This window comes from Pyxicephalus adspersus, chromosome 5 (assembly GCF_032062135.1).
Source record: "Pyxicephalus adspersus chromosome 5, UCB_Pads_2.0, whole genome shotgun sequence".
In the NCBI taxonomy this organism is placed as follows: Eukaryota; Metazoa; Chordata; class Amphibia; order Anura; family Pyxicephalidae; genus Pyxicephalus; species Pyxicephalus adspersus.
The window spans coordinates 117,512,627-117,537,779 of NC_092862.1; the positions used below are offsets into that span (position 1 = coordinate 117,512,627).

A 25,153-nucleotide genomic window follows, 5' to 3' on the forward strand; every position below is an offset into this window, starting at 1 on the left:
TTTGTTTTTTTTTTACACCACCATCCTCATTAATGGTGTTGTGCTATTGCAGTAACACAATGGATGAACAGCCATGCAAATGTTTTATATCTCCCTAACCTGTGATTACAGTCTTGCACGTTAAACAGCTCCTCTGGCTAAACTCAAGGTCGTCACCCATTTTTATCCCCTGCTGTACTATTTCTCATAATAACCATAAAGATTGGTGTAAGCAATGTTTTTTGTCCTTTTATTTTATAGGTGATTATATAAAGTTAATACATACTTTAAATTGTTAATATCTTTATTATACTTAGTGTTATGCAGAGTTGCCTTTCCACATCACTCCCCAAAGCCCTGCTTTATTTCTAGTTTTATAGGATTGCATTTATTATTTATTTATTTATTTATTTATTATTCTACATTATAGGTATATTAAGATTGGAGACAAAGAATGCGAATACAGCAAAGGCTTCCGCTTGATTCTTCACACAAAGCTTGCCAATCCACACTACAAGCCAGAGCTCCAGGCTCAGACCACCCTGATTAACTTCACAGTAACTACGGATGGGCTGGAAGATCAGCTATTGGCAGATGTGGTCAGCATTGAGAGACCAGACCTGGAAAACCTGAAGGTAAAACCAAAATAGGTATTATGTTTTTGTGTGCATCGGTATGGGGGGTGTACAAATATTGTATGTATGGTGCCTGTGGAAGTCAATATTAATCCAGGTCGTGATATGCCCAGTAGTAGTTAGTTACATTCTACTGGGCTTGTTTCGTAATGTTGGAAATCTTTATTCACTCATTCAAACTAGGCAATAATGAGTGTCAGAATGTCACCTGATGAGGTATGATCCTGACACTCATTAGTGCCGAGTTTGAATGAGTAACAGCCAGAAGAATAATTCAGTACTCTTGGAATGGAATCTGTGAGGACGTCTGCTAGGACATTTTCCATGTACATTGGATTGAGGTGTTGTGTAGTTTGCTGATACTCAGTTGAATTGAGAAATATACTTTAATATAAAATTGCAGAACAAGTGCAGGGAAATGTATCCTAACTATGATTAGTTATATCATGAATGTTAGATACTTAGAACAAAACAGGTTTTTTTGTTGTTTCAGTTTGTCTATTTTTGGATACATTTTCCAGTGTGTTTCACCTGCCTAATATATATCTTACATCTGCATGTTTCTGATTACATAATTGATTTTAAAAGAGTATTATTATAAAAAAGAAAGAAAAATCTTCCTTTTGTGTGTAATCACCTAACCCCTAATTAGGGGTAAAATCACCTGGAATAACTCTTCTAAGATAAGTGAGAATAAATTCTTAGGGGTTTATCAGCACTTAAACATATAGTACAATACATCTAATCCCTCTATGTACTGTAATATGTATTTAAAGATTAATAACTGAAGTCAAATGTGGCATTCATTTTAAAAGAGCAAGGGAAGGGAGAGTTCTGTTTCTATAGCTAGTATGCAGCTGGCCATATTGTGATGATGTAAAATTTACAGGTAAAATCACAGTAAATGATGTAACTGTATTTTGAGATCCATTGTATCAGTGCATCTAGATGTTACCTAATGACAGAGATGCTTTAGAGCATTTAGGCATCCATAGGTTTACCTTCTAAGGGATCTCTAGAAGGTGAGATGCTCCACCAGAAATGTGTTTATGATTTATGTAGTTTTCTTCTGAAAGTTACAAGAAACTTGTTTTACTCTTACTTCAGTCAATGTTAACCAAGCAACAGAATGAATTTAAGATAGAACTGAAACGCTTAGAAGATGAGTTGCTGATTCGCCTTTCAGCGGCAGAAGGAAACTTTTTGGGTGACATGGAGCTGGTGGAGAAGCTCGAGTCCACCAAATCAACAGCCGCTGAGATTCAGCTTAAGGTACAGTGCTCTCTGCTTTTACAAATAGTATTAATAATATTGGATTACTAAAGTAAATGTATTATTGTGCTATTATTGTGAGTACCCTGCGGGATAAGTTTAAGGTTGTGTCCAATCACAAAGGATTTTTTTTGGTTTCAGAATAATGCAAACTTTTATAAAGAAATGTTATGGTAAAAAAACAGCAGAATACTTACTTGCTTTAATTTTAAATAAATATATATATATATATATATATATATATATATATATATATAGCAGAATGCAGTTTTTTTTACTACTGTAGACTGTATTGATTATTCTTGATATGATCCATTAAATGTCTAATTGATCTTTTGGTCAAAATTATTATTTTGTTCAGCTGAGAAATCCTTGTCCTTCCCATTTTTTTTTATTGCATTTTTGTTTTTTTTTTCCTCTTTAATCTCACTTTCTTAAAATTTTCACATTTATGAAAAAAAAAAAAACATTATTGGTTACTAGATTGTAAGCTCTTCGGGGCTGGGTCCTCTCCTCCTGTATCACTGTCTGTATTAGTCTGTCATTTGCAATCCCTGTTTATCGTACAGCGCTGTGTAATATGTTGGCGCTATATAAATCCTGTTTAATAATGATAATAATAATGATCCTATTGGCAAATTCACTTACTTTTCATTAAAGCTAATAACAGCCGTTTTCTCTATGTAAATACCTAGCCAGTTTTCCAACACTTTAGCATATTTGGTCTTAATTTTGAAAGACCAGTTTACTTTTTTGTAGTTTGCCAGTAAGCTGTTTTATAAATATGTCAAAAGGCAGCCAGCCACTTGGTCATTCATCGCTATCACATAGAAGTGGAGACGGATTCTTTAGCCCTGTGTGAGCTCTGGTTTGCAAAGTCTCCTCTCATACCTGTGTTGGAAAACACATTTGTCCGATCCTGGGTGCATAGCTTACTCCTGATGGATGATGCCCGGGAGTAACAAACCACACCAAAGGAAACACATTGCAGCTGTGGTTGTAGTTGCAATGTGGTTCTTCTAAAAGCAATTGTGCAGCAAACAACGACTTATCATTTTCTAGAGCTGCTGTGCAATCTGCGACAGCTGTGGACATCCGAGTGCAAAAAAAGGTTTCTAACCTCTCCCATTTACTTGTTGTTATTGTGGTTGAAATTGTGAAAAAAATTGTGCAGTTTACTGTGTGTTCCAAATTCCCCTTCTCTTTTCACTCTTGGCTGAAAGGAGAAGTACTGGAAGAGGTAGTGAGGGGAAGATGAGCATAAGTAGTTGATGGAATCGACTTTTGGCAGTGAAAGGCAGTGAACCTGTTATTTTGCCCTGTAGCAAATCACAGATTCACTTTAAGTTGTAATAATTATCTAAGTTTACCAATGAAACATTTATTGTTCCCTATTTACTTACTTTTACTGGGCAAATATAAATCTTAAGTGCCCAGTTATATTTAAGTGATAAGTGAATATTCAGATTGTATAGTTGGTACTCTTAAAGGATAGGCTACAATCATACATAAAAAGCATGTACATTTCTTAAATTCTGTTTTATCATTATTTTAACCTGCAAATCTAGAATGTAAAATGCAGAAACAAATGTGATGCTCTAAGATAACGTACACATTGTAGTGTTTTCATCTAGCAGCTCAGGACCACTACACTACCAATTAAGATGGCCATGTTTATCATAAACTTTTGTAGTTTGCTGCAGTTTTTTATAGAGAAGAGAAGTTTTTACAGAAATAAAGTAGCCTTGTATTTGTTAGATGTCCAAATCCCTTTCCAAGCATTATGCAGAAACACAGCAGTCGAATCTGCCTAGTTCATAAGTGTCTTTATTATATAACAGGTGGTTGAAGCAAAAGAGAATGAGATAAAAATTAATGAAGCCAGAGAACACTACAGGCCGGCTGCAGCTAGGGCATCGCTCTTGTATTTTGTTATGAGTGATCTCCGAAAAATTAACCCAATTTACCAGTTCTCATTAAAGGTAAGTCTTACTTTTGGAAACATTTGCCAAGCCTACACCTTCTTTACACAGGATGCTATGATTAAAAATACTTGAAAAAAGACTTGTCTAGGTGAATTTGAGATTATTACTTTTATGTTTCTAGTGCAAGAAAAGAAGAATAGGATTCTTTGTTTCTGGCCACACAGGTTATCTTCCAGGTTTTTCCATGAGTTTTCATGACTGTAGCTAATCTTGATGTGCAGAGCTTAATGTTCCGGAGGATGTGGTCCTCATTACAAAGTCTTTTCTTTACTGTCACCCATGTTAGTTAGCAACTAATCAATAATAGCTGTGGTAGAAAAAATGTTTTAAGGGATCAGTGATTGATTTGTGCTAAGGCTATGTGTGCTCTTTATGACAATTGTGATGCATTTTTATTCCTCAAGTTGAGGTCGTTTGTGCCAATGGTTAACTTTAGACTGGTGTTCTAAAGATCAGCTTTAGGTTAGTTAGAGGTCCTGATAGCTTCCAATTCTCAAACAGCTGTGTTAGTATAAATGACTGTTGCCTTGCATTGACCCCTACTATTTTGAATTGAGAAAAATAATAGAATAATAATGGAATTAATAATAGATTTTAGCTATATTTAGGTTGTGTTTACAACCATCCTGGTATGCTGCTGATGTTTTGTCTTAGGCAGATATTTAAGCCTTACTCTTAGGCTAATTACACAATTTCTGGTGCCTGAAATGATTGTTTGTTTTGGTTGATGGTTTTAGAACAATAACTGAACACACAGGCTGCTCAGTTGGTTTATAGGTTCCCCGTTAAGTTCTATATAAAGGGATAGATGAGGCACCTTACTGCGTTGTTATACAACCATTAATGATTATTTCAGGCTATGAAAATCTATAGTGTGTATAATATACATAAATTATTCATAAATGCTGGCACTCCACTGGCCACCATGGACAACAGACTGACTAGTAACATCACTGTAACACAGTGTTCACCTCCTACCTGGATATATCAGTTCTCATAACAGTCCCCCTTTCTTACCCACCCAAATTGATGCCTTGATGGTTCTTGATGGTCGTTGACAACCTTTGATATTCTATTGATTATTGGTTCTTGCCCTGAGAAAGCCCTATGGGTGAAACATATCAAGAAATCTTTATATCTCTAATAGCCACTTACCTACCTAACTTACAACCTTTCACTTGGGTTTGGTTGGTTGATTGCAATAGACAATTGTTTTATATTTTCCCAGGCTCATAATGGGATGGACAAAATAATTTTAAAAATTCAGCACACATCCTGCAAAAAGAACAAATCTGACTTATTTTTTTATTATGAAACTGTGGCTTGTCATTTAGACACAACATCTCTACCCTTTTTGTATAATGTGTAAAGAAATGGCTGACAGCTATGCTAAATCCCTGTTCTCCTTACCTACATATATTGAAAGTGATATCCATGGGCTATTGCAGCTTGATCTGTGGTTAGCATAAACAAACTTTGGTATGATATTTAGAAAGACAATGGTGCTGCAGTGAAAGAAGACTTTAATATTTGCTGTTCCTAATTCTGCTGTGAAAAGTATAACTTATCATGTTATGTTCCTATAGGCTTTCAATGTAGTCTTCCATAAAGCCATTGCTCGTGCAGAGGTCTCAGAAGATGTAAAAGAAAGAGTGGCAAACCTGACTGAGTGTATTACATATTCAACATTCCTGTATACAAGTCAGGGGCTCTTTGAAAAGGACAAACTGACATTCCTGTCCCAGACTGCTTTTCAGGTAAATCTGGACTATATGCTATACAGAACATGCTGTGATATTAGAAAAGCTTATTGTAGATAGTATGGACCTTGCCCATAATGCTTGCAGCAAGAAAATAGGTCATATTTCTATAGTTCGTGTTCGAAAAAGATACTAAGAACACAGTTAGTTGCTATGCACAAAGCAAGTGGCACTTCTTTCAATAACGAGGCCCAAGTCTAAAACGTTTCCCGAAAGATCTATGGTCAGTGATGGTTTCACCTAATTTACAAGATTACCATACACATTATGAACAAATTATTTGAAAACCAAATTTACCATACACAATATGGACAATGCATTAGGAAACATATCAATAAATTAAATATAATTAATAATGCAATATATCACACGCTTTACCTGTGAGAAAACAATTAACCATTACATCTCAATATATTTCTTAGCTATGCTGTAAGGAAAGAATGTATCACATGTTTCTGTAACTATAAGGAACTTTGATAACTTAAATTGAATTACAAGATATAACTGATATTCTATTTTTGTAAGATATCATTTAGTTTCAGTGCAAGGAAATAATATTTCATTAATTCCATTGGCTGACATTACCTACCATCATTGTGAAGAAATGATATAGTAACACAAACAGTGCTGTAATAAATCACTTACGTCCTATGTCTGGAAACGTATCATTACGTGCACTGTTCTTATATAACTAAAGGGAACAAGTGCATTATACCAGAAATACTTTGTACTAATTTATGATAAAAGACATTGGACCTGATTTATTAAAGCTCTCCAAGCCTGGAGATAATACACTTTCACCAGTGAAGCTAGGTGATCAAGCAAACCTGGAATGGGTTTCTTCAACGCCATTTGCTATTTGCTAGCAAATGCTTTGGATCCTGGACCAGATCCATCCCAGGTTTGTTGGGTCACCCAGCTTCACTGGTGAAAGTGTATTCTCTCCAGCCTTGGAGAGCTTTAATAAATCAGGGCCATAGAGAACTTTGGACCAAAAGCAGGGTTGGTATTCATTTCAGCCAATGAGTTTTCATCTTTGTATGGAATGTAAAATAATTTGAGGTCATTACATAATGGCTCCAGTTTTGTTCCTGGTTCTTTGCTCCTGTTTTCAGAACCACTGAGCCATGTTCATCTGTGTACTAAGGCAAGTGTTCTGAGTGTTCTGCTAAGAATGTCCAAACAATTCCAGGGTCACTGAGAGGAAAGTAATAAATCAATTACTATATCAATGTTGATTTTCGGTGAAGCATGCCGTTTTCCTTCTAGGGGCACATGCTGCGTCTGTCCTTCGTTGGCAAACACCTACAAATATATTTACAGCAATCCATGAGTACTGCATCTAAACCAAAGAACAAAAATGTAATATTTTGAAACTTACAGTCCCTAAATGTGATGGAGATATTAGATTTCTGTTTTATCTGTAGAACAGCAGGTTCATTATAGGATAACGCTACAAACATCTCACCGACTCCTTTTCCCCAGAGGATTCATTTAATGGCTGCTGTAGTCCTCAGAGACCGATAGAAGCTGTCCAGACCAAAAGGACTCAATAGTAGAAGTTTACATACCTTAAACAATTTATATTATGAGTATTTTTATTTTTTTCCATGCAAAAACAATAAATGGGTTGACTTATTGTATTTTTTTTTTTCTTTGTGCCTCTGAAGATTCTTCTGAAGTTAAAGGAAATTGACTCCATTGAACTGGACATTCTCCTGCGGTTTCCAGTGGATCATGTTTATCAGAGCCCTGTCGACTTTTTGTCTGTTCAGTCATGGAGTGCTATTAAGGTAATATGGAAAGTGAAGATGTTTGACAGGGAAACATGTTCCCTTAATGATGTACAAAGGGAAGGTCAGCATATTAAATGCAACAAGTCCATGTTTTTCATTAGTCTCTAGTTTGGTATTATGGGGTTTAGGTTGCTTATGGAATGGTTTTTAAAGGAGTGTGTAATTTATCTATAATAAGGGTTAATGGTCATTATGTATCCATACCATAAACTAGTAATTATACCTGATGTTCCATGCTGGCATAATTGTTCTCTGTTATTTAGGAAACTTGCAATTTTAGATTGTTAGAATCTAGTAGCAGCCGTTCATTAGTATTATTGAATTGTTATTCAAACAAGCATTCATTAGTTTACAATTTGTAACACTTAAAGCACTGTGGGGTACAAAAATTGCAAAGGATATAACTGTTTTTGGCCCCATATTATTACATGTATTGTTTGGATACAAGTCTTAAATATTAGGCCTTAATAGAACAGATGGAAGGAGCTGTGATTGCGTTATGTCCAGATCAGATACATTTTGCTTGAACATTTTAGATAAAGTTTTCCAGCACTGATAATGTGGATACATTTTGTATGTGAACCAAAACTGTCTACATTCATATATTACAGCATGACATTTCTGCTTAGATGGTATTGTTGCCACAAGTATTGGCATAATATTTATATCCATGAATTATGTACTTACTGTATTAATATGAAACAGATGATTTCTACACTGGATGAATTCAGAGGGTTGGACAGAGACATAGAAGGATCAGCAAAGCGCTGGAAAAAATTGGTTGAGTCGGAGTGTCCAGAAAAAGAGAGACTCCCACAGGAATGGAAAAACAAAAGCTCTTTACAGAAACTTATTATATTAAGAGCATTGCGTCCAGACAGAATGACCTACGCTATCAGGTTTGCCTTTTTTGGAGTTATTGTTTGTTCTTGTTTTTTGGCGCAGAGATAAGAAGTATGTATATGTAGGTTTCTCTTTTATCCTACTGTCTTCTGTAAGACCGGGTCAGTGCCTGATTCTTATTTTTTTTAAGTCTGCACAGTACCTAGAGGGATGGGCATTCCTTTTTCCTGCTACAGATTGCTTTATTTCAAAGTAGTAGACAGCATTATGCCTGTACTTTTCAAGTAGTTCTAATGCTGCATATAAACCTATCAGTAACAAGTTCAATCAAAGAATCACTTTCTATTGGTTTTATGAAATATTGTTTCCTTATTGTTGCAAATTCTTACAATGTTTGTACACTACATCAGAAATTTTGTGGAAGAGAAACTTGGGTCAAAGTACGTGGAGGGGGCAAGGCCAGACCTGGCCAAATCCTTTGAGGAAACCAGTCCAGCCACACCTGTTTTCTTCATCCTATCTCCTGGTGTGAACCCACTGAAAGATGTGGAATCTCTGGGTAAATGTTATTTATTTCATATAGCAAAAAGATCAGCTGTTCCTTTTATTAATATTCTGTTCTTTTGATTTTGTGTAACTTTTGCTATCCATATGTATGGAACAATAGCACCAGTTGTGTCCACTAACATTCTGAGTGACCATTAATTCCTAAATCTCCACATGTTTTATATACATATATTTTATAATATGTACCACAAATTTAGGTAATATGTGTTACATTTTCCAGGTAAAAAACTTGGCTTTACTATTGATTCTGGAAAATTTCATAATATATCACTGGGACAAGGACAGGAGAAGATAGCGGAGGAAACTATGGAAAAAGCTGCAGAGCAAGGACACTGGGTAATCCTGCAGGTGAGTGCAAACAAAGGGAATTTGGTTTTACATAATAGGACATAATAAAAAAATATCTGGTCAAGACCATGGCCCTGATTTATTAAAGTTCTCCAAGGCTGGAGAGAATACACTTTCATCAATGAAGCTGGGTAATCCAACAAACCTGGAATGGATTGCCTAAAATTCATTAGCAATTTGTTAGCAAATGTTTTCAATCCTGGACCAAATCCATTCCAGGTTTGCTGGATCACCCAGCTTCACTGATGAAAGTGTATTCTCTCCAGCCTTAGAGAGCTTTAATAAATCAAGGCCCATAAATCAATGACTTGTAGAACCACATTTAGCAGCAAAAACTTGAAGTCATTGTCTTCTTATGAAATGGAAGTGGTAAGGGTATACTTAATATTTCACACACTGCGTCTACATTTTGACTTAATCTTGAGTCAAAAAAATAATGATACAGTGTAATGTGTTATGTGTTGCTGTTCATTTTAGATGGTATTTACCTAATTTTAGGACCTGCGAAGGACCAGATGATTTTATTTATTATGTCCTGATATGCAAAATCTTAGATTTAAAGTGGGGTGAACTTTTGTTCTCCTATGGCTGTATATGTCATCTATCTTTTTTTTCTTTTTTGTGTAAATGTAAAATATTAAAAAAATATTTAGTATCACAGTTTCATATCAAAAGAAAGTTCTTGGGAGACCAAGAATGTGTTTTGAATTGTGTATCATGAAGATTTCTTTTTATATGCTGCCGAGCTCTAAAAACCATCCAGTCTTCTACAAATGACAGCTAGATTACGTATATATGTAACTAATTCACTAATAACTAATAGTTATTCAACCATTTATGTATGTATTTTACTATTTGGTTTGTAGAATGTCCACTTAGTGGCTAAGTGGCTGGTAACTTTGGAAAAGCTTCTTGAAAAGAATAATACTGGAAGTCATGAGGACTACCGGATCTTCATCAGTGCCGAGCCTGCTTCTTCCCCAGAGGAACATATAATTCCCCAGGGAATACTGGAAAACTCCATAAAAATCACAAATGAGCCACCTTCAGGAATGATGGCTAACCTGCACGCAGCTCTTTACAATTTTGATCAGGTAATGTCACCTCCACTCCCCAAGGAGGATGGGTGGATACAAAATTGATCTGAATTTTGACTGTATCTCACGTGATGTTATTCATTGTTGGTTTATTCGGTAAATGGAGATCAGATTTTTCTTCACAATTGATAATTTTATTGGTTTGCTTAATCTTGGTATTGGATTGTTCCGATTGCTTCCAGCCCTGCCGATTGTTTTGAGGCAGTTGGTCATATATTAGCAGATGACTTCCATTAAGGGAGAACAATGTTAGCTCACTTAAATACTTGCATTCAGAACGTGATCAGTACCAGAATTACAGTGCAGTACTGCAGAGGTTATGTATGTAGAATACTTTTTAAAAATATCCCAAATTACCGGCATTGCTTACATCAATCTGATCTCTTTTACATGAATATAAAACAATATTTATTTAAATAAACTGAGTTCATAGTAAACTAGAAATTGTGTTAGCGTTACTCTTTTTGGATCCGAATGGAGCTGAAGTATGTAGAGTTGTCTCAGCACAATCATAAATGCAAGTTTAAGAACACCTGCTGTGCTGAATGAGATGCATTCAAATACTTTTTTTATAAAGTCTGTATTGTATATTTGTTGGTCTTTTTCTTTTGGTGGATGTTTTGGTTGCAGTACCCTTCTTTTCATTTTTTCCAGGATACACTTGAGATGTGTGCAAGAGAGCAAGAGTTCAAGAGCATCCTCTTTTCTCTCTGTTACTTTCATGCCTGTGTTGCTGGACGGCTCAAGTTTGGTCCTCAGGGTTGGAACCGCAGCTACCCTTTCAATGCTGGAGATCTCACCATCTGTGTCAATGTGCTTTATAACTACCTAGAGGCCAACACAAAGGTAAGATACAAGAAGCAGAAAACAGCACATGCGTTATTGTTGTATAGCTATTGAAAAAAGAATGCTTTACCATAAATGCATTTTCATTGTTGAATTCCATTAAATTGAACACATTATTCTGTTACAGTCATAGTTGTAATGTTAAGTAAAAAAAATATTTTTGCAAAGTTCATGCAGTTTATGATCAAAATAATACAGCTGCCTCCCAAAGCTTACAGGCTAACAAATACAGACGTTCATACACACACTTTACATACAACAAATGCTGGCATTACCAAAAAACAAAAACAAAAAAAAAACATTTTCATGCGTAAATGAATATCTTGCATGGAATTAATAAATAAATAATAAAAAAAAACTACTAAAATAACTAGTGCACTAGCTGAAGCACCATAGATCAATTAGTCTCTGCCTTCAAGGCGCACTGCCAGTGTTTCAAGACATTAGACTACATCTGTTTTTTTATATTATTATTATTATTATTATTATTATTAATAATAATAATAATAAACAGTATTTTTATAGCGCCAACATATTAGACAGTGCTATACATTAAATAGGGGTTGCAAATGACAGGCAGATACAGACAGTGACACAGGAGGAGGAGAAGACCCTGCCCCAAAGAGCCTAAGTCTGCAGACTTCCAGTAAAATACTAGGATCAGCAGGCACAAAAAAGGAAGTAGAACTTGCAAACAGAATAAACAGATAACACTGCCTTGTATACACATTATTTAGGTTTACAATTACATAAAGAAAATGTTTAATTATTTACACACTTTGCTAAAATTATTGACATTTGTTCACTTTTTCCATTTTTGTATTGTAATAAAGGAAAAACATTGTTGGCTGTTTATATATATATATATATATATATATATATATATATATATACAACATTCCTTTAAACCTTTTTGGTATGGTCTGCCTTCATTTTCTAACACATAAAGGATAATGTAGGATAGTGGTTGGACATTCTGTACTAGCCAATAAAATGCCATGACACAATACTATTATTTTTTTCCATAAGCTTTATTCTGTCAAATCATAACTTTGTCTAAAAATATGGTCAGGGTTGTTCTAAAAAAATTTTTAGGTAACACATGAGACAAAAACAATAACGAGTGTATCCACCTGCACATTAGCAAAGTGATTAGCACTTTTCATTTAAAGATGGTTAGAATTCTGCATAAAGCATTATAGGTACACCTTATCTTATACCTGTTTCATTTGTAATATTTCTAATAAATAGTTTATGTATCTATAAATACACAGTAAACCTCAATAAGCCTCTGAAATATCAGACATGTAGGAACATTGCCCTTTAGTTCATTAACAAAAGCAGTGGATTCCATGTACATGTGTTCCTTATTCATTAGGCAGGTAATGAAGCATTGGCAAAAATGTAATTACATACAGCAAATCTGACAGTCCTTAACATTGCATTAATAATCACTACAATTAGTTTTGATGATGAAAGCAATTTGCAGCACATCACATACATAAATAACATTGAGATTCTTGCGTGTGTCATTTTTATGTATTAAGGATGCCACCTTGTTGTGACTTCTCACTGATACTCTACTTGAGATGAAATTAAGGTGAGATGAGTGATTCTATTTGAAAGGTAAAACAAGTTAATGCCACACTTATTAAATTAACAAGGTGACTTTGAAAAATAATACTTATGTGGGCTGGGTTCAGGTGCCTGTGTGAAGTGCTTTTAAATTGTTGGCACCAGATCTGTGTGATGTAGCAGCATCGGAGTCATGTCTGAGAGAATAAATCATGTTTTTTTCTTAGTTGTGTTTTTTCATGTTTTTAAGGTAGAGTAGAAAACAGTACATGTCACAAATGTGAACCTATGTCAAGAGAAGCATGTTAGCTACCAAGGCTGACTTCTAAAGGCTGGTTATCTGCTCACCTCTGACTTCAATACTGGCCCATAACAAGCATGTTGTATAACTTACAGTACAACTTGTATACAGTTCAGGTCCGTGAATCAAATGATTGTTTTTACCAAATGAGTACGACAGCCAGACAACTAGCATTTAAACTAGCAATAAAGTTATAAAATTACAGTAGAACCCCAGTTATCCAGAACTCAGATAACTGGAAAATTCAGATAACTGGCACCTGAGAGCTCCCATTTCTTGAATGATCCTGCAGCCCTAGCGGAGCTGTAGCATGTGTTCTGGATCCAAGAACACATACCACAGCTCCGCTAGGACTGTGGGAACAATCAGAAAAACGGGGCTGTCAGGGGAGCAGAGCTCCGCTGACTGCTCAGTTCCGTGATTGGCTGAGAAAACGGGAAACCTTGATGACGGCTCAAGCGTCATCAGTATTTCCCTTTTTCTCAGCCATTCAACACTAGAGGTGAATGGGGACAAGTCTCCCCATTCCAGGCTAGTGCTCAATAGCTGAGAAATCTCAGTTTCAGAGTAACCGGAAACTTCACTTATCTGCAATCGGCCATTCTCCGTGGGTGCCAGATAACCAAGGTTCTACTGTATATATTAGAAAGTTAGTGTTCACCACAGTGTAGGCTAATATTTATTCCTGCAGAATAAAAGAATTGGATTGTGATGGTGGTATATATTCCCCATCAACTGGCATTGCATCGACAAGAAATTTTTGTTGTGACAAAATCTGCAGATTATCCATGGAAAAACGTAGAATTTGTAGTCCTAGTTACCAATGTAAATGCAAGGTTTGTGATATCAGACACACTTGTGTTTTGTGTATTAACCCTATTTTTTCCAACCACAGGTACCCTGGGAAGATTTACGCTACTTGTTTGGAGAAATTATGTATGGTGGTCACATAACGGATGACTGGGACAGAAGGTTATGCCAGACATATTTAGAGGAGTTTATGAGCACAACAATGGTAATCTTGCCAAATCCTTTTTTTTTTCAATAATAAATACACATACCCGACATCATAGACCATGTCAAAATTTTGTTTTGTAAGAGAGACCTCATGTAGCACAAATATTAATGACTGTGGGCAATGACACAAAAGCACTATGACAGAATCATGAACTTTAATCACTTAGCACTGCTGAATAAGGAAAATCAGCGCTGAGACAAGAAGGAGCTAAATATTATATATATATTATATAAGTGTTTGGAAATAATCAAACTTTTTTTATTTTTTTTTAGCTTGATGGAGAGCTATATCTGGCCCCTGGTTTTAAGGCTCCACCAAATTTGGATTATATTGGATACCACGACTATATTGATGAAATGCTGCCTGCAGAAAACCCTATCTTGTATGGACTTCATCCAAATGCAGAGATTGAATTCTTAACAGTGACATCTGATAATCTTTTCAAAACCATCTTGGAACTGCAGCCTAAGGATAATATGATAGGTGAAGGTTCAGGATCTTCTGTGGAAGAGAAGGTAGGATATATTTGTTGTCATAGATCTATATTGAGCAATAGTAGGGGAACAGCCTGGCAATGTTGAGACATTTATTTTTTTGGCTTTTTGTATGTATTGGCCCACCTGTCAGTTCAAGATCTACAAATGGCTTATATTACTACTAAGCTCCTGGAGTGTTAAACCTCAGCATAGAAGCAGAGTGGTTACAGATCTAGGTAAACAAAATGCAAATAAAAACCTCATCCTTGGACCCTTAAACTAACAACAGCCAAGGAAAAGCACAAAGTCCTTCTTATAAAGCTGGTTCTAAGTTAGTCTGCCGAGATTTTTCTTCTTTGACCTTCTTTTGTTACACAGAAACCAGTAATCTGTAAAAGAACATCAATGCTGCTTAATCAAATACTCCCAAATTAAGACTGCACATCGACCACATCGACATCGTGATCGATCAACTGTGGACAAGCCTTTATTGTCTACACTTTCCTAATTGCAGGTGAAGAATGTTTTGGATGACATTATGGAAAAACTTCCAGAAGAATATAATTTACAGGAAATTATGCAGAAGACAACTGAGAGGAGTCCATATATCCTGGTCTGTTTCCAGGAATGTGAAAGGATGAATATTCTTATGAAAGAGATTCGGAGGTCATTAAAAGAACTTGACTTGGGTCTTAAGGTCAGTCAGTTTTACTGAAGCTTATTTTTTACCATTAAGGGCAGCAACACTGAAAGGACTTTTTCTTTCCAGGGGGAGTTAACCATTTCCTCAGACATGGAAGCACTGCAGACTGCACTTTACTATGATAGTGTTCCCGACTCTTGGACAAAGCTGGCATATCCATCAACATTCGGGCTAGGGCACTGGTAAGAAGTGTGATTTAACAATGGTTTTTAGGCCTACTGTGCTATGTTATTGGTACTAAAATTTCTCCTGACTTGCAACCGGGGACAGTACACGACATGGTATATCCACCTCTCTCATAGCTTACATTGCCATTAGTTCCAGGTTTTCCTCTCAGTACCGTGATTCCATCCTTTGACCCCATGCCACCACAAGACTAACATAGGGGCAGGAGATGGAACTGCTGCAAATGACACAGGCATTACATAGTTTGCAGCACTGCAACAAAAGTTAAGAGACAGGAACCAGCAGAGAGGTCACTATATTTGGCCTGATTTACTAGAGTGTGATTTACTAGAGTGTGTTTTTACGATAATTCACTTTACAATAAATACCCAATCAGATTTTGCCTTGCATGTGATTGGATGGGTAAAAAGAGCCTCAACCTATTTAGGTAAATTTAACTATGTACATTTGCTATGTGAACAGCCTAATAACCTTTAGTAAATCAACCCCACTGCTACTACTATTCACTCATCTTTATGACTGGACAGGGTTTTTCATCGTGTTGATGGCAAGTTTGAAATGCTTTAGTGATCAGTGAGAATTGACAAGTGCTTTTAACCAAGCTTGTGACCTTCTTCAAGTGGGTTTTGCATTCCTATGGACTTGTACGAGGGATGCAAAATCATCAGACATGAACGAAAGGCTGTCAAGAGAGGAATTTTATTTTGTCACAATGAATATTACAGAAAAACAATACAGCATTAATCTTATTTTTACTATATTACAATGTCAATATGTTTTGCTTCAAACTTTTTAAGAATTGTAATGTTTGACTTCCAGGATTAACGATCTTCTGTTGCGGTGTCGTGAACTGGATATGTGGACACAAGACTTGGTGTTACCAGCAGTGGTTTGGCTTTCTGGTTTTTTTAACCCACAATCCTTCTTAACAGGTAACTTGCCCTAGTTATTCTCAATTATTTTTTAGGATTTTACATTAATGCTCTTTGTTTAAAGATTAAGGTGAATAAAAAAAAACCTCAAGAAAATCTATACCGGGTATTTACCAGGTTATAGTTTCCCCATAGTTGTTGAGAAGGATTACATTCAACAAAGTTATTTCAATAGCAGACAATCTCATACCTGGACACACATTTGTATCTCTTTAGAATGACTTGGATTTGAATTCAGAAATATGCAGTTGATGGAATTCACCTGTAAGTACATATGTGAGCATTAGGCGTTACCATTCATGTCCAATCTGCACAGCTCAATATGATAGGACAGAAATGCTTCCGAAAATAAGGTGTTAGTCCACTAAAGGGGAATTCATCCTGGCTGAAATATTTATACTGCCACTGCTGCCCTTTGCCCTGTCCTGCAGCTTCCAATAGCCCAGAACAAGGTTGTGGTGGAGAAATGTATGCATTTGCTACTATTTCAAAATGTCCTGAGAGATTTTCTTTTCATAGCCAATGAGGTTATCCACCAATTTTAATTGTATATTTTTATTTTGTCAGCGATTATGCAAAGCATGGCACGGAAGAATGAGTGGCCATTAGATAAAATGTGCCTGACTGTTGATGTGACAAAGAAGACAAAGGATGACTTTGGCCATCCACCTCGGGAGGGGGCATATATTCATGGATTGTATATGGAAGGTAAATTTATTTATATGAGAAAATAAGGAAGAAAAAGAAAATTTGTATATTTAAAAAAAATATCCCTATAGGTGCTGCAGGTTAGTAGTTCCCAATCCCCGGGCTGCGGCTGGTGAGTTGAGGGCCGCAATTGACAGGAGGCTAAAGCGCCAGCACCCCTCTTTACACTGCTCTAAAGCAGACAGACAAGTGTGACACAGCAGGGGCCCAAACAGCAGGCGGCTCTCACACTGCTTACACAGGAGCTGCTGAGAATGGCAGAGCAATGTATGTAAGGCTTACACTTCTCAGCAGCTCTTCCACCTGACAGCACCCCAGCTCTCTTACACTACTCCGCTATTCTCAGCTAGTGTGCTGACAGGAGGCCGAGCTGCTGAGAATAGCAGAGTAGTGTAAGCTGTACATATATCGGGCCATGGCAAAATTTTATTTAATGTTATCGGGCCCTGCTTTTAGAAAGGTTGGGGACCACTTCTGTAGGTAATACAATCAGTCTTGTGATTGCTTTTCTTATATGGAGCCACCAGCTTAGCTTCCACCGTAATCATTTGTCACTAAGAATTAAGTGTGAACCTATACACCAAACATAACACCAAGCACACACTGGGGGAAATAATTTGTTTTATTAATTTAGATTTAACCATGTACAGAACAATTTTTTAAGTGTTTCTGTCTCTCTGTAGGTGCAAGGTGGGACATCCAGGGTGGTGTAATCTCAGAGGCTCGTCTCAAAGAACTGACACCAACCATGCCCGTCATCTACGTCAGAGCAATTCCAATCGACAAACAAGAGTTAAAGAATGTTTATGAATGCCCTGTATACAAAACGAAAAACAGAGGCCCAACTTATGTGTGGACATTTAACCTTAAAACCAAGGAAAAGCCAGCCAAATGGGTTTTAGCAGGAGTGGCTTTGCTGTTAACCATTTAACATCAAATCCCAGAATCTACTATTATTTAGTACAGGCAAAATTTGCACATTGCATCCCTCTAATGGCTTGTGTAGAAGAATCTTAAGAAGTACAGTTAGGGTAATACTTTACATTGGGGCACAGGATGTGAACAAGAACAAGATTTACACAACTCTCTACATTTATATTTGTAATAATTGCTTTACCAGATTAAAATATATTTAAATAAGAAAAATCCAGGTCTATACATGCAGGCGCTATAATTTCAGAACACAAATGTACAATAATAAATCTTATAGGTGCCTTCCCTTTAGCATCTTCCAAAATTGTTGAAGTTCCCCCAAGTGCACCCTTCTCATTGATAGCGCCACTCCACTTTACCAGCAGGAAGCAGAGGCTGATAAAGACTAGGCAGCAATTTAAGAATACAATAAGGCCAAATAAAAAACACATAATTCTGTTTATTGGTTGAGAAATGACAATATATACAATTGCATGGGTTTGGTTTTTAACACAGTATAAGTTTGCTTTATAAGTTTTGTCATTTTATCGAAACTACCAATACAAAAGTTATTATAGTCTATAATCTGAAAAAAATTGCCCAGAACTATATATAAAAATCAGTATATAAATTTTGCAGAAAATTGCAGAAATATAAAACTTCTAAAGGAATTATGGAATTTATAGTCAACAGGTTCAATAGGGACAACAGGTTATAGATCATTTAGCTAGGCAGATAAAAAGGAAAAAATGTCATGAAATTCAAAGTGACGATTACAGCAGCATTACAACTCTACTAGCATTGGAAAGATCTATAGTAAGCTTCTAGGATTATGATCAGAAACAAACAAGAGAAAGCATGGCAGTGGAATCATTAACTTTCATAATAACAATGCTGACTGATATATGTATATAAGAAACGTCAATGACAACGTCATTCTCTTCTTAACCTCTTTAGCGGTAAGCCTGTGTGTGGCTCAGTGTGCATTATCCATACCAAAGCGGTAACCCCGAAACACTCGGGGTGGAATTGAAAGGGAGTTTAAACAGCTTACCTGGTAAGCAGTGCCCGCGGCATCCTCCAGCAATGCCTAGCATATTCTACCCCTGGCGATGCCCACTGGGCATCCATGTAACCTGGCAAATGAACGTTGGAGATGCGAGACCAGGGGATGCAGATGCTAACTGGGCATCTGCTCATGAGCGTGGTACCGCTTTTACATTTAAAAATACTTTTTATGCATACCGCCAGGGAGGTTAAATTGTTTTGATTTTCTATCACTATTCTGTCCTGATAACATTGCTCACTAATTGGCTTTAGATATTATAGGCTTGTTACAGAAATGTGTCACATACACCAAGGACGAAGCTGCAAACCAGGAACAGCTACATTAGTAAGAAATAATTTCTGTACTAGAGCCTTTTAGTAGGCTTTCACCATAAATTCCTGGAAAACACATTCTTGTATTATCAGGCATAAATTATAGAATGTAGATCCGAGTTTATCAAATTTCAACAGCAGGACAAACATCTTGAATAAAGTACTAAGTATACGCTCTTGATTAAGGTGCTAAACAAAGTGGGTACTTGTATTTAAAGTAAATTTGTGAAGTCAGAAATATGGGTGCTACTATGGTCTTGGTATTAATGAAGCAGACTCCAGCACTATCCTCTAGATCTTGACTTGACTACCTTGCAAAGAATGCATGCAGGACAGATGTTTGGTTTCAATGGCTGTATGCAGTTCTAGAGCAGCGATTTACTAATTAGATTCTGATCTTGGATAAAGGTAGCAACACCTTTCAAACCGAGACATAAATAGAAGCTCCCTTATTTCTATCCACACAGGTTTACGTTAGGCAGAAGGAAGGTTAGGAGCTTAAGGAACACAACAACTTCAGAATCTTCATTCGGACAGAATACAGTTGTGTTTATGTGATGCCCAATGAATATCCTCTTCATTCATCCTCTGCCAATCGCTTTTGTAAGCTTCAAATGAAAAGAGAATATAATGCATCAACATTTGAGGAAAAAAACAATTATGAACAGTACATGTATAAAATGTAAGTAAACTGTGTTATAAAGTATTTTAAAATCATGATATTTTTAAAATAAATACATTTTACCACTACATTTTAGGATTTATTCATGTAACCTTTTCCACAATTTGCATTTCTTTTAAATGACGTGTGGATACAAAATAAAGTCAAAGCTTTTTTGACTATTATTGTGCATTACACTGTGGCGCTCTAGGTTTCCTAATGCTACAACATCTCATGTTTTCAATCAATAAATTCTTGAGTTGATGGCTCAATGGGCCTGACTTCTTAAAGCTTTCCAACACGAGAGAGGATACACTTTCATCAGTGAAGCTGGGTGATCCAGAAAACCTGGAATGGATTTCCTAAAAGTAATTTGCTATTTGATAGCAAATGTTTTTAATCTTGGACCAGATCCATTCCAGATTTGCTGGATCATCCAGGTTCACTGAGAAAAGTGTATATTCTCCAGCCTTGGCGAGCTTTAAGAAATCAGGCCCAATGTATCACACGGCATTAGCATTGTGACAGACAGCATAACAGGCATTATGTAGCTGTGCCTATACCAGGATAAAAAAAAAAAACACACAAAACACTGAAGAGAATGAACAGATCTTACAGCATAAGTTTTTTGTTTGCATTAGTGCTGCTTCTCTCCCTATACAAGTCAGCAAGGAGCAGGTTGCTGTACCTTAGAAAGCGCATGCACTTGCCGGTAAACGCTAAATGATGTGGAAAGAGTCTGAAATTGATTTTAATGCAGACAGAATGTAATAAAGATACATTTGTCTATCAAAACCAACCCTGAAGCCTTGTGACTTCAATCCTGGGAAGTCTGCATGGGATTGGGTGCTATTATATAGCATATGCATGTTAGCGTAGCTCAGTTTTTTTTTTTTCTTAAAAATTAAGGAAACAATGTGGTTGTGAAGGGGCTATATATTTTCACCAAAGGTAGACAAAACCCCTTCATAACACAGTAGGCAGTATGAGGGCTACATTTACTCACCTCTCCAGGTATTCTTTGACATTGTCATAACCAGAAAATTTGGCAAGGTGAATGAGCATCCCTGTGGCACACCGACCATCTCTTTTTCGACAGTAGCTACAATTACAGATCTCACGACATGGAGGACATATCCAGTCCTATGATCGGAAAGGAGAAATAAGTTAAACATTCATAACATTAACCTTAGTTCCTTCTTTGAACATGAATTTAAAGGAAACCTAACAGCATCACTGCATTACATGAGGACAGAGCCAAATGTTCATAAACTAGAAGTCATAAAATTGTCTATTACAAATATTAATTGTAAGATACTCATGTTTTCTAATAGGCTTGCAAAATGATTTTTGTTCGTGTCTGCAGATATTATTCAAAGCTTTGTTGTTAAGGAAGTAAACTTTGATAACAAGGAGGGGGGCATTTATCAAATTTTTGGCACAGCTAGGCAATGCTAAACAGACACTTTTTGGCAGAACTGAGAAAGATTACTATATAATTACTTAGCCAGCATCATTCATATATCCCATTTGAAGCAGTTATGCAAATATTAAATTGCCTTATAGGAAGCTGCTAATGCACTTTGAGGAAAAGCTCAAAGTGTGCAGTAAAAATCAGAGTAAGCAATTTCAATACAGAAGGAGCCAGTTCAACTCGGCAAGACTGGAGACAAGGTCGGAGCTCAGCTTTAAAAAAAATGAAAACACCGCCTGACACTTCTTGTATGTGTAATATTTGATGAAAATCCTGTCTCAAGTGGAAAACCGGTTGCAGATCTGTTAGAATCTGTTGCACTTTGGTCTCTAATATCACAGATTATGTTTGCTGTCTGACTACTCACAGGGTCTAGAAGTGCCTCTCTCACATCTTCCCCATATCGATTTCGTAGACAGGGACCACAGAACTGGCCTCTGACCCCACCACAGCCAGGATTGCGGCAGTATGTTTTTGTATCCACTGTTTTTTGACGACACTGATGACAAGTGCTTCCCTATAAAAAGAAATAAGTCAGGCACTTCCAAAAGAAAAGATGGATATTAAAATTGTCCAAAGACACAAATCCATAGTACATAAAAGGCAGCCAAACCTAATAGAAATAAACAATTGGATCAAACTTGTAGTGAATTGATTGGACTTATTCAATGTCCTGTACAGGAATGCATGCAGCCAATCAACTTAATTTATAAAGTAATGTCTTCAAAACAAGCAGTAATGATTCTGCTACTCCAGAGCCACCTAAAACCCCTCCCCACTTCCTGGTAGTGGCTGCCCAACGTGCTAACCATATATTCCTGTAAAATATCCATTAAAAGACAGATAACACATAAAGGTCTACTCAAAAGGTTATAGGTTAAAAAAAAAAAAAAAACAAGTTTGCCAGAAAAATTACCCTAACCTGACTTCCTAAAGAACTCACATAAAATGTTATTGTACAGCCCCACTTTCAAAATGTCAAAAGCAGGGGCTGATACCAGAAGGCCAATTTGGAGCAGATCTGGAAATGCTACTGAAGTAACCTTATATATTGCCTTTAGTTTTGCTTTAAATAGCCAATTTATAAAACATTACCATTATTTTGTCATAAACTTTGTCTTTAACAGTATCTGCAACATTCTCCAACTCTTCCTCTGTGATATCTTCCACTGAGCGGTAATTGCATTTCGATGATCTCCGCCTCTTCCGGATTTCTTCTTTTTCTTCCTAATACGATAAATATTGATTTTATTAGAAAAATATTAGGATGCCAATAAGTGTCAAACACCGGGGGGGGGGTTAAAAATACATTAGGTGCTTATCAGTCATTTATGTCAAATGACAGGGTCCCAATAAAATCAACTCTAAACAACAAATCTGCCTGCACAGGGATGTATGAAAACGTTTTTTCACTCAGTAAACAAGCCTCCCCTGCATAATTTTTTAAAACAAATAATATATCTTTCATCTCCAAACCCTGCCAGTGTGCTTTCATGTGCCATAACGTGGGCTGCCATTATTTTGAATAGGTTGCCCAATGTTCTACAGTATAGTTATAACTATAGTATAGTCTGTCCCCTATGGATGTATACTACATAAAATAAAGCAATTCCAGCTGTGGGATAATTAGCACATGCACTCTAGTGATTTACAGTGTCCCCCAGTGAACTATAATTTCATATTACTTATTCATGGTAACTTACTTCACTCAATGGGCGTCTCTTACTATATTTCTTGAGATGCTCTGCAAACTGTAAGGCAGAAGCAGTAAAAGTTTCCAGTGCAAAATTTTCTGGTGGTCGCGCACTTCTTGTAGGGTTGGTGCGTCTTTCAACAGGACCTTCTGAAAAGGTTCTACGGCTTGTCTTTTTTTGTTTCTGAAATTAAAAAAATTAACATTAATTAAAAAAAAAAAAAAACAGCAGAAAGAGATAATGCTAAGTGAAATATAAAATATTGAACATTAAACTAGCTTAGATCAAAAGAAAAAAGTACTAAGATCTCAACAAACTTGTGGCGATCCAACATTGGACCATCCACCAAAAACTCTTATTTACTGGTTACCATGAAAATAAACAATAGTCCAGCAGGCAGTTTTTTTGCCCTGAGTTTTTTAAGTCCCACTAGTGCACTCTGCTAACCCTTCAGAACAAATATGTAAATGGTTGGCTTAGTAAGGCGTAATATAGAAGAGCAGCACGTAGGGATATTATAACTCAGAACAGAGGATGTTGGCAACTACAAGTGCTACGGATGAACATTATGTCAGGGTTGGATACATTTTCACTAAACAAAAAAACAACATCGGGAAATTATTTAGCTGGTTAATTAAGCTATACTTGGAAATAAAGAAAAAATAAAACTTACTGAATTTGGAGTTGTTTTCATTGGAAACAGGTCAGGGACGGAATGAAGTTCTGCAAGTAGCTGGGCCAGCTGCAAACAAAGTTAAGATAATTATAAACAAAGCACACAATATAGAGTCAAAGCATCAGAGCCATTTACCAACAGGTTGATAACAGAATGAATACTGCCCCCTGCAGGACACTGCAGTGATTGCTTAATATGGTGCCTTTTCATTTAAATTTATGGGGTGTCATGCGTTTCAGATTCCAGGAGCAAAACGCATATTTGTAAAGCACGAGCCTGTAATATTTAAATGTGTTGCATTATTTTGCTATATTCACCTCCCAAAGAATACATGCAGCATCTTCACCTCTACATGCCACACAGGTGCGGGTAAAAGAAAATTGCGCTGCTGATAACCTAGGGAATTGTGCCCATCAGTCCATGGTTAGGTGATGGTGCTCCAGCTTACCAACTGGCAATGTTCTTTACCACTTTATACCTGAAACTGCTGGAAACAGGAAAAAAGAGCTGCAAAGTTGGGATGCTCTTTGTATTTGTTGGTGGAGTAAATAGGAGATCCCAAAATTATTGTGTTAAGTTTTGGGGCTTCAGACTTCTACAGTCAATAAATTTATTCGAAAAATCCAGTAATCGTTCCCGATGGTTTGGCATCACCACTGTAACCAACAAAAGTTCTTTCATAGCTTTGTCCCGACTATCTAATGGGGAGGCATCTCAAATAGGAAGAATGGCTGCTCTGAGGAAACAGCTACTTTATAATGTTTTATTATAAGCTGCAATACTCATGGTCAGTTTGCCCCTTTTATTTCTTTATTTATACATACCACAGCTTTGTTTTCTTTAATATTCATGGCCCGTTTTAGAAGTGCATCTGAGTCTTCTTGATTAGGCTTGTCTTTTTCTACTTCAGAATCAGATTTAGCATTTAGTTTTTCCCCATTTGATGGGTTTTTCATTTTTGCAGGCAGTTTTTTTCTGTTTGCATTTATTTTAGAAGAGTCCTTTTCATTTTTACGCTTGCTGGGAAACTGCAGAGCAACACGCAGTCCAAAGCTTCTCTTTTTTGGTGGTGGAGATTCATCTTCACTAGCAGACAAAGCTTCATTTGTATGAACATCATTCTAGAGAAAAATAAAGTTGTAACATGGTGACACATGAGGATGGAGGAGAGTTCTGAAGCAGCAAGAGCAGAAACAAGTCAATTTATGTGAATGCTTGTAAATGTGCTAATATTGTTCACGTTGGGCTGGAACCTTTCCTTCCATAAGACAATGTAAAAAAAGGCCACAGACAGCAAGATACACTTACCGTATTTTTTGCCATATAAGA

General features: G+C 36.4%; 2 protein-coding genes across 2 annotated transcripts in view; one reads left to right on the forward strand and one right to left on the reverse strand.

Annotated features, from left to right (window-relative positions):
• The window catches only part of DNAH11 (dynein axonemal heavy chain 11), a 139,077-nt gene extending 120,820 nt beyond the window's left edge, over positions 1–18,257 (forward strand). The window contains exons 66-82 of the mRNA XM_072413384.1: positions 410–614; positions 1,722–1,886; positions 3,728–3,868; positions 5,458–5,628; positions 7,302–7,424; positions 8,133–8,326; positions 8,681–8,829; positions 9,058–9,185; positions 10,052–10,279; positions 10,937–11,128; positions 13,900–14,019; positions 14,295–14,537; positions 15,013–15,195; positions 15,268–15,383; positions 16,207–16,319; positions 16,887–17,027; positions 17,711–18,257. Of these exons, the coding sequence (XP_072269485.1) occupies positions 410–614; positions 1,722–1,886; positions 3,728–3,868; positions 5,458–5,628; positions 7,302–7,424; positions 8,133–8,326; positions 8,681–8,829; positions 9,058–9,185; positions 10,052–10,279; positions 10,937–11,128; positions 13,900–14,019; positions 14,295–14,537; positions 15,013–15,195; positions 15,268–15,383; positions 16,207–16,319; positions 16,887–17,027; positions 17,711–17,958 (2,860 nt within the window). The 3' untranslated portion in view covers positions 17,959–18,257. The remainder of the gene's footprint in view (positions 1–409; positions 615–1,721; positions 1,887–3,727; positions 3,869–5,457; positions 5,629–7,301; positions 7,425–8,132; positions 8,327–8,680; positions 8,830–9,057; positions 9,186–10,051; positions 10,280–10,936; positions 11,129–13,899; positions 14,020–14,294; positions 14,538–15,012; positions 15,196–15,267; positions 15,384–16,206; positions 16,320–16,886; positions 17,028–17,710) is intronic.
• A 122-nt stretch (positions 18,258–18,379) lies between these two features.
• The window catches only part of CDCA7L (cell division cycle associated 7 like), a 17,518-nt gene continuing 10,744 nt past the window's right edge, over positions 18,380–25,153 (reverse strand). The window contains exons 3-9 of the mRNA XM_072412556.1: positions 24,649–24,945; positions 23,822–23,890; positions 23,158–23,331; positions 22,550–22,681; positions 21,822–21,971; positions 20,987–21,123; positions 18,380–19,927 (exon numbers count right to left, since the gene is read on the reverse strand). Of these exons, the coding sequence (XP_072268657.1) occupies positions 19,897–19,927; positions 20,987–21,123; positions 21,822–21,971; positions 22,550–22,681; positions 23,158–23,331; positions 23,822–23,890; positions 24,649–24,945 (990 nt within the window). The 3' untranslated portion in view covers positions 18,380–19,896. The remainder of the gene's footprint in view (positions 19,928–20,986; positions 21,124–21,821; positions 21,972–22,549; positions 22,682–23,157; positions 23,332–23,821; positions 23,891–24,648; positions 24,946–25,153) is intronic.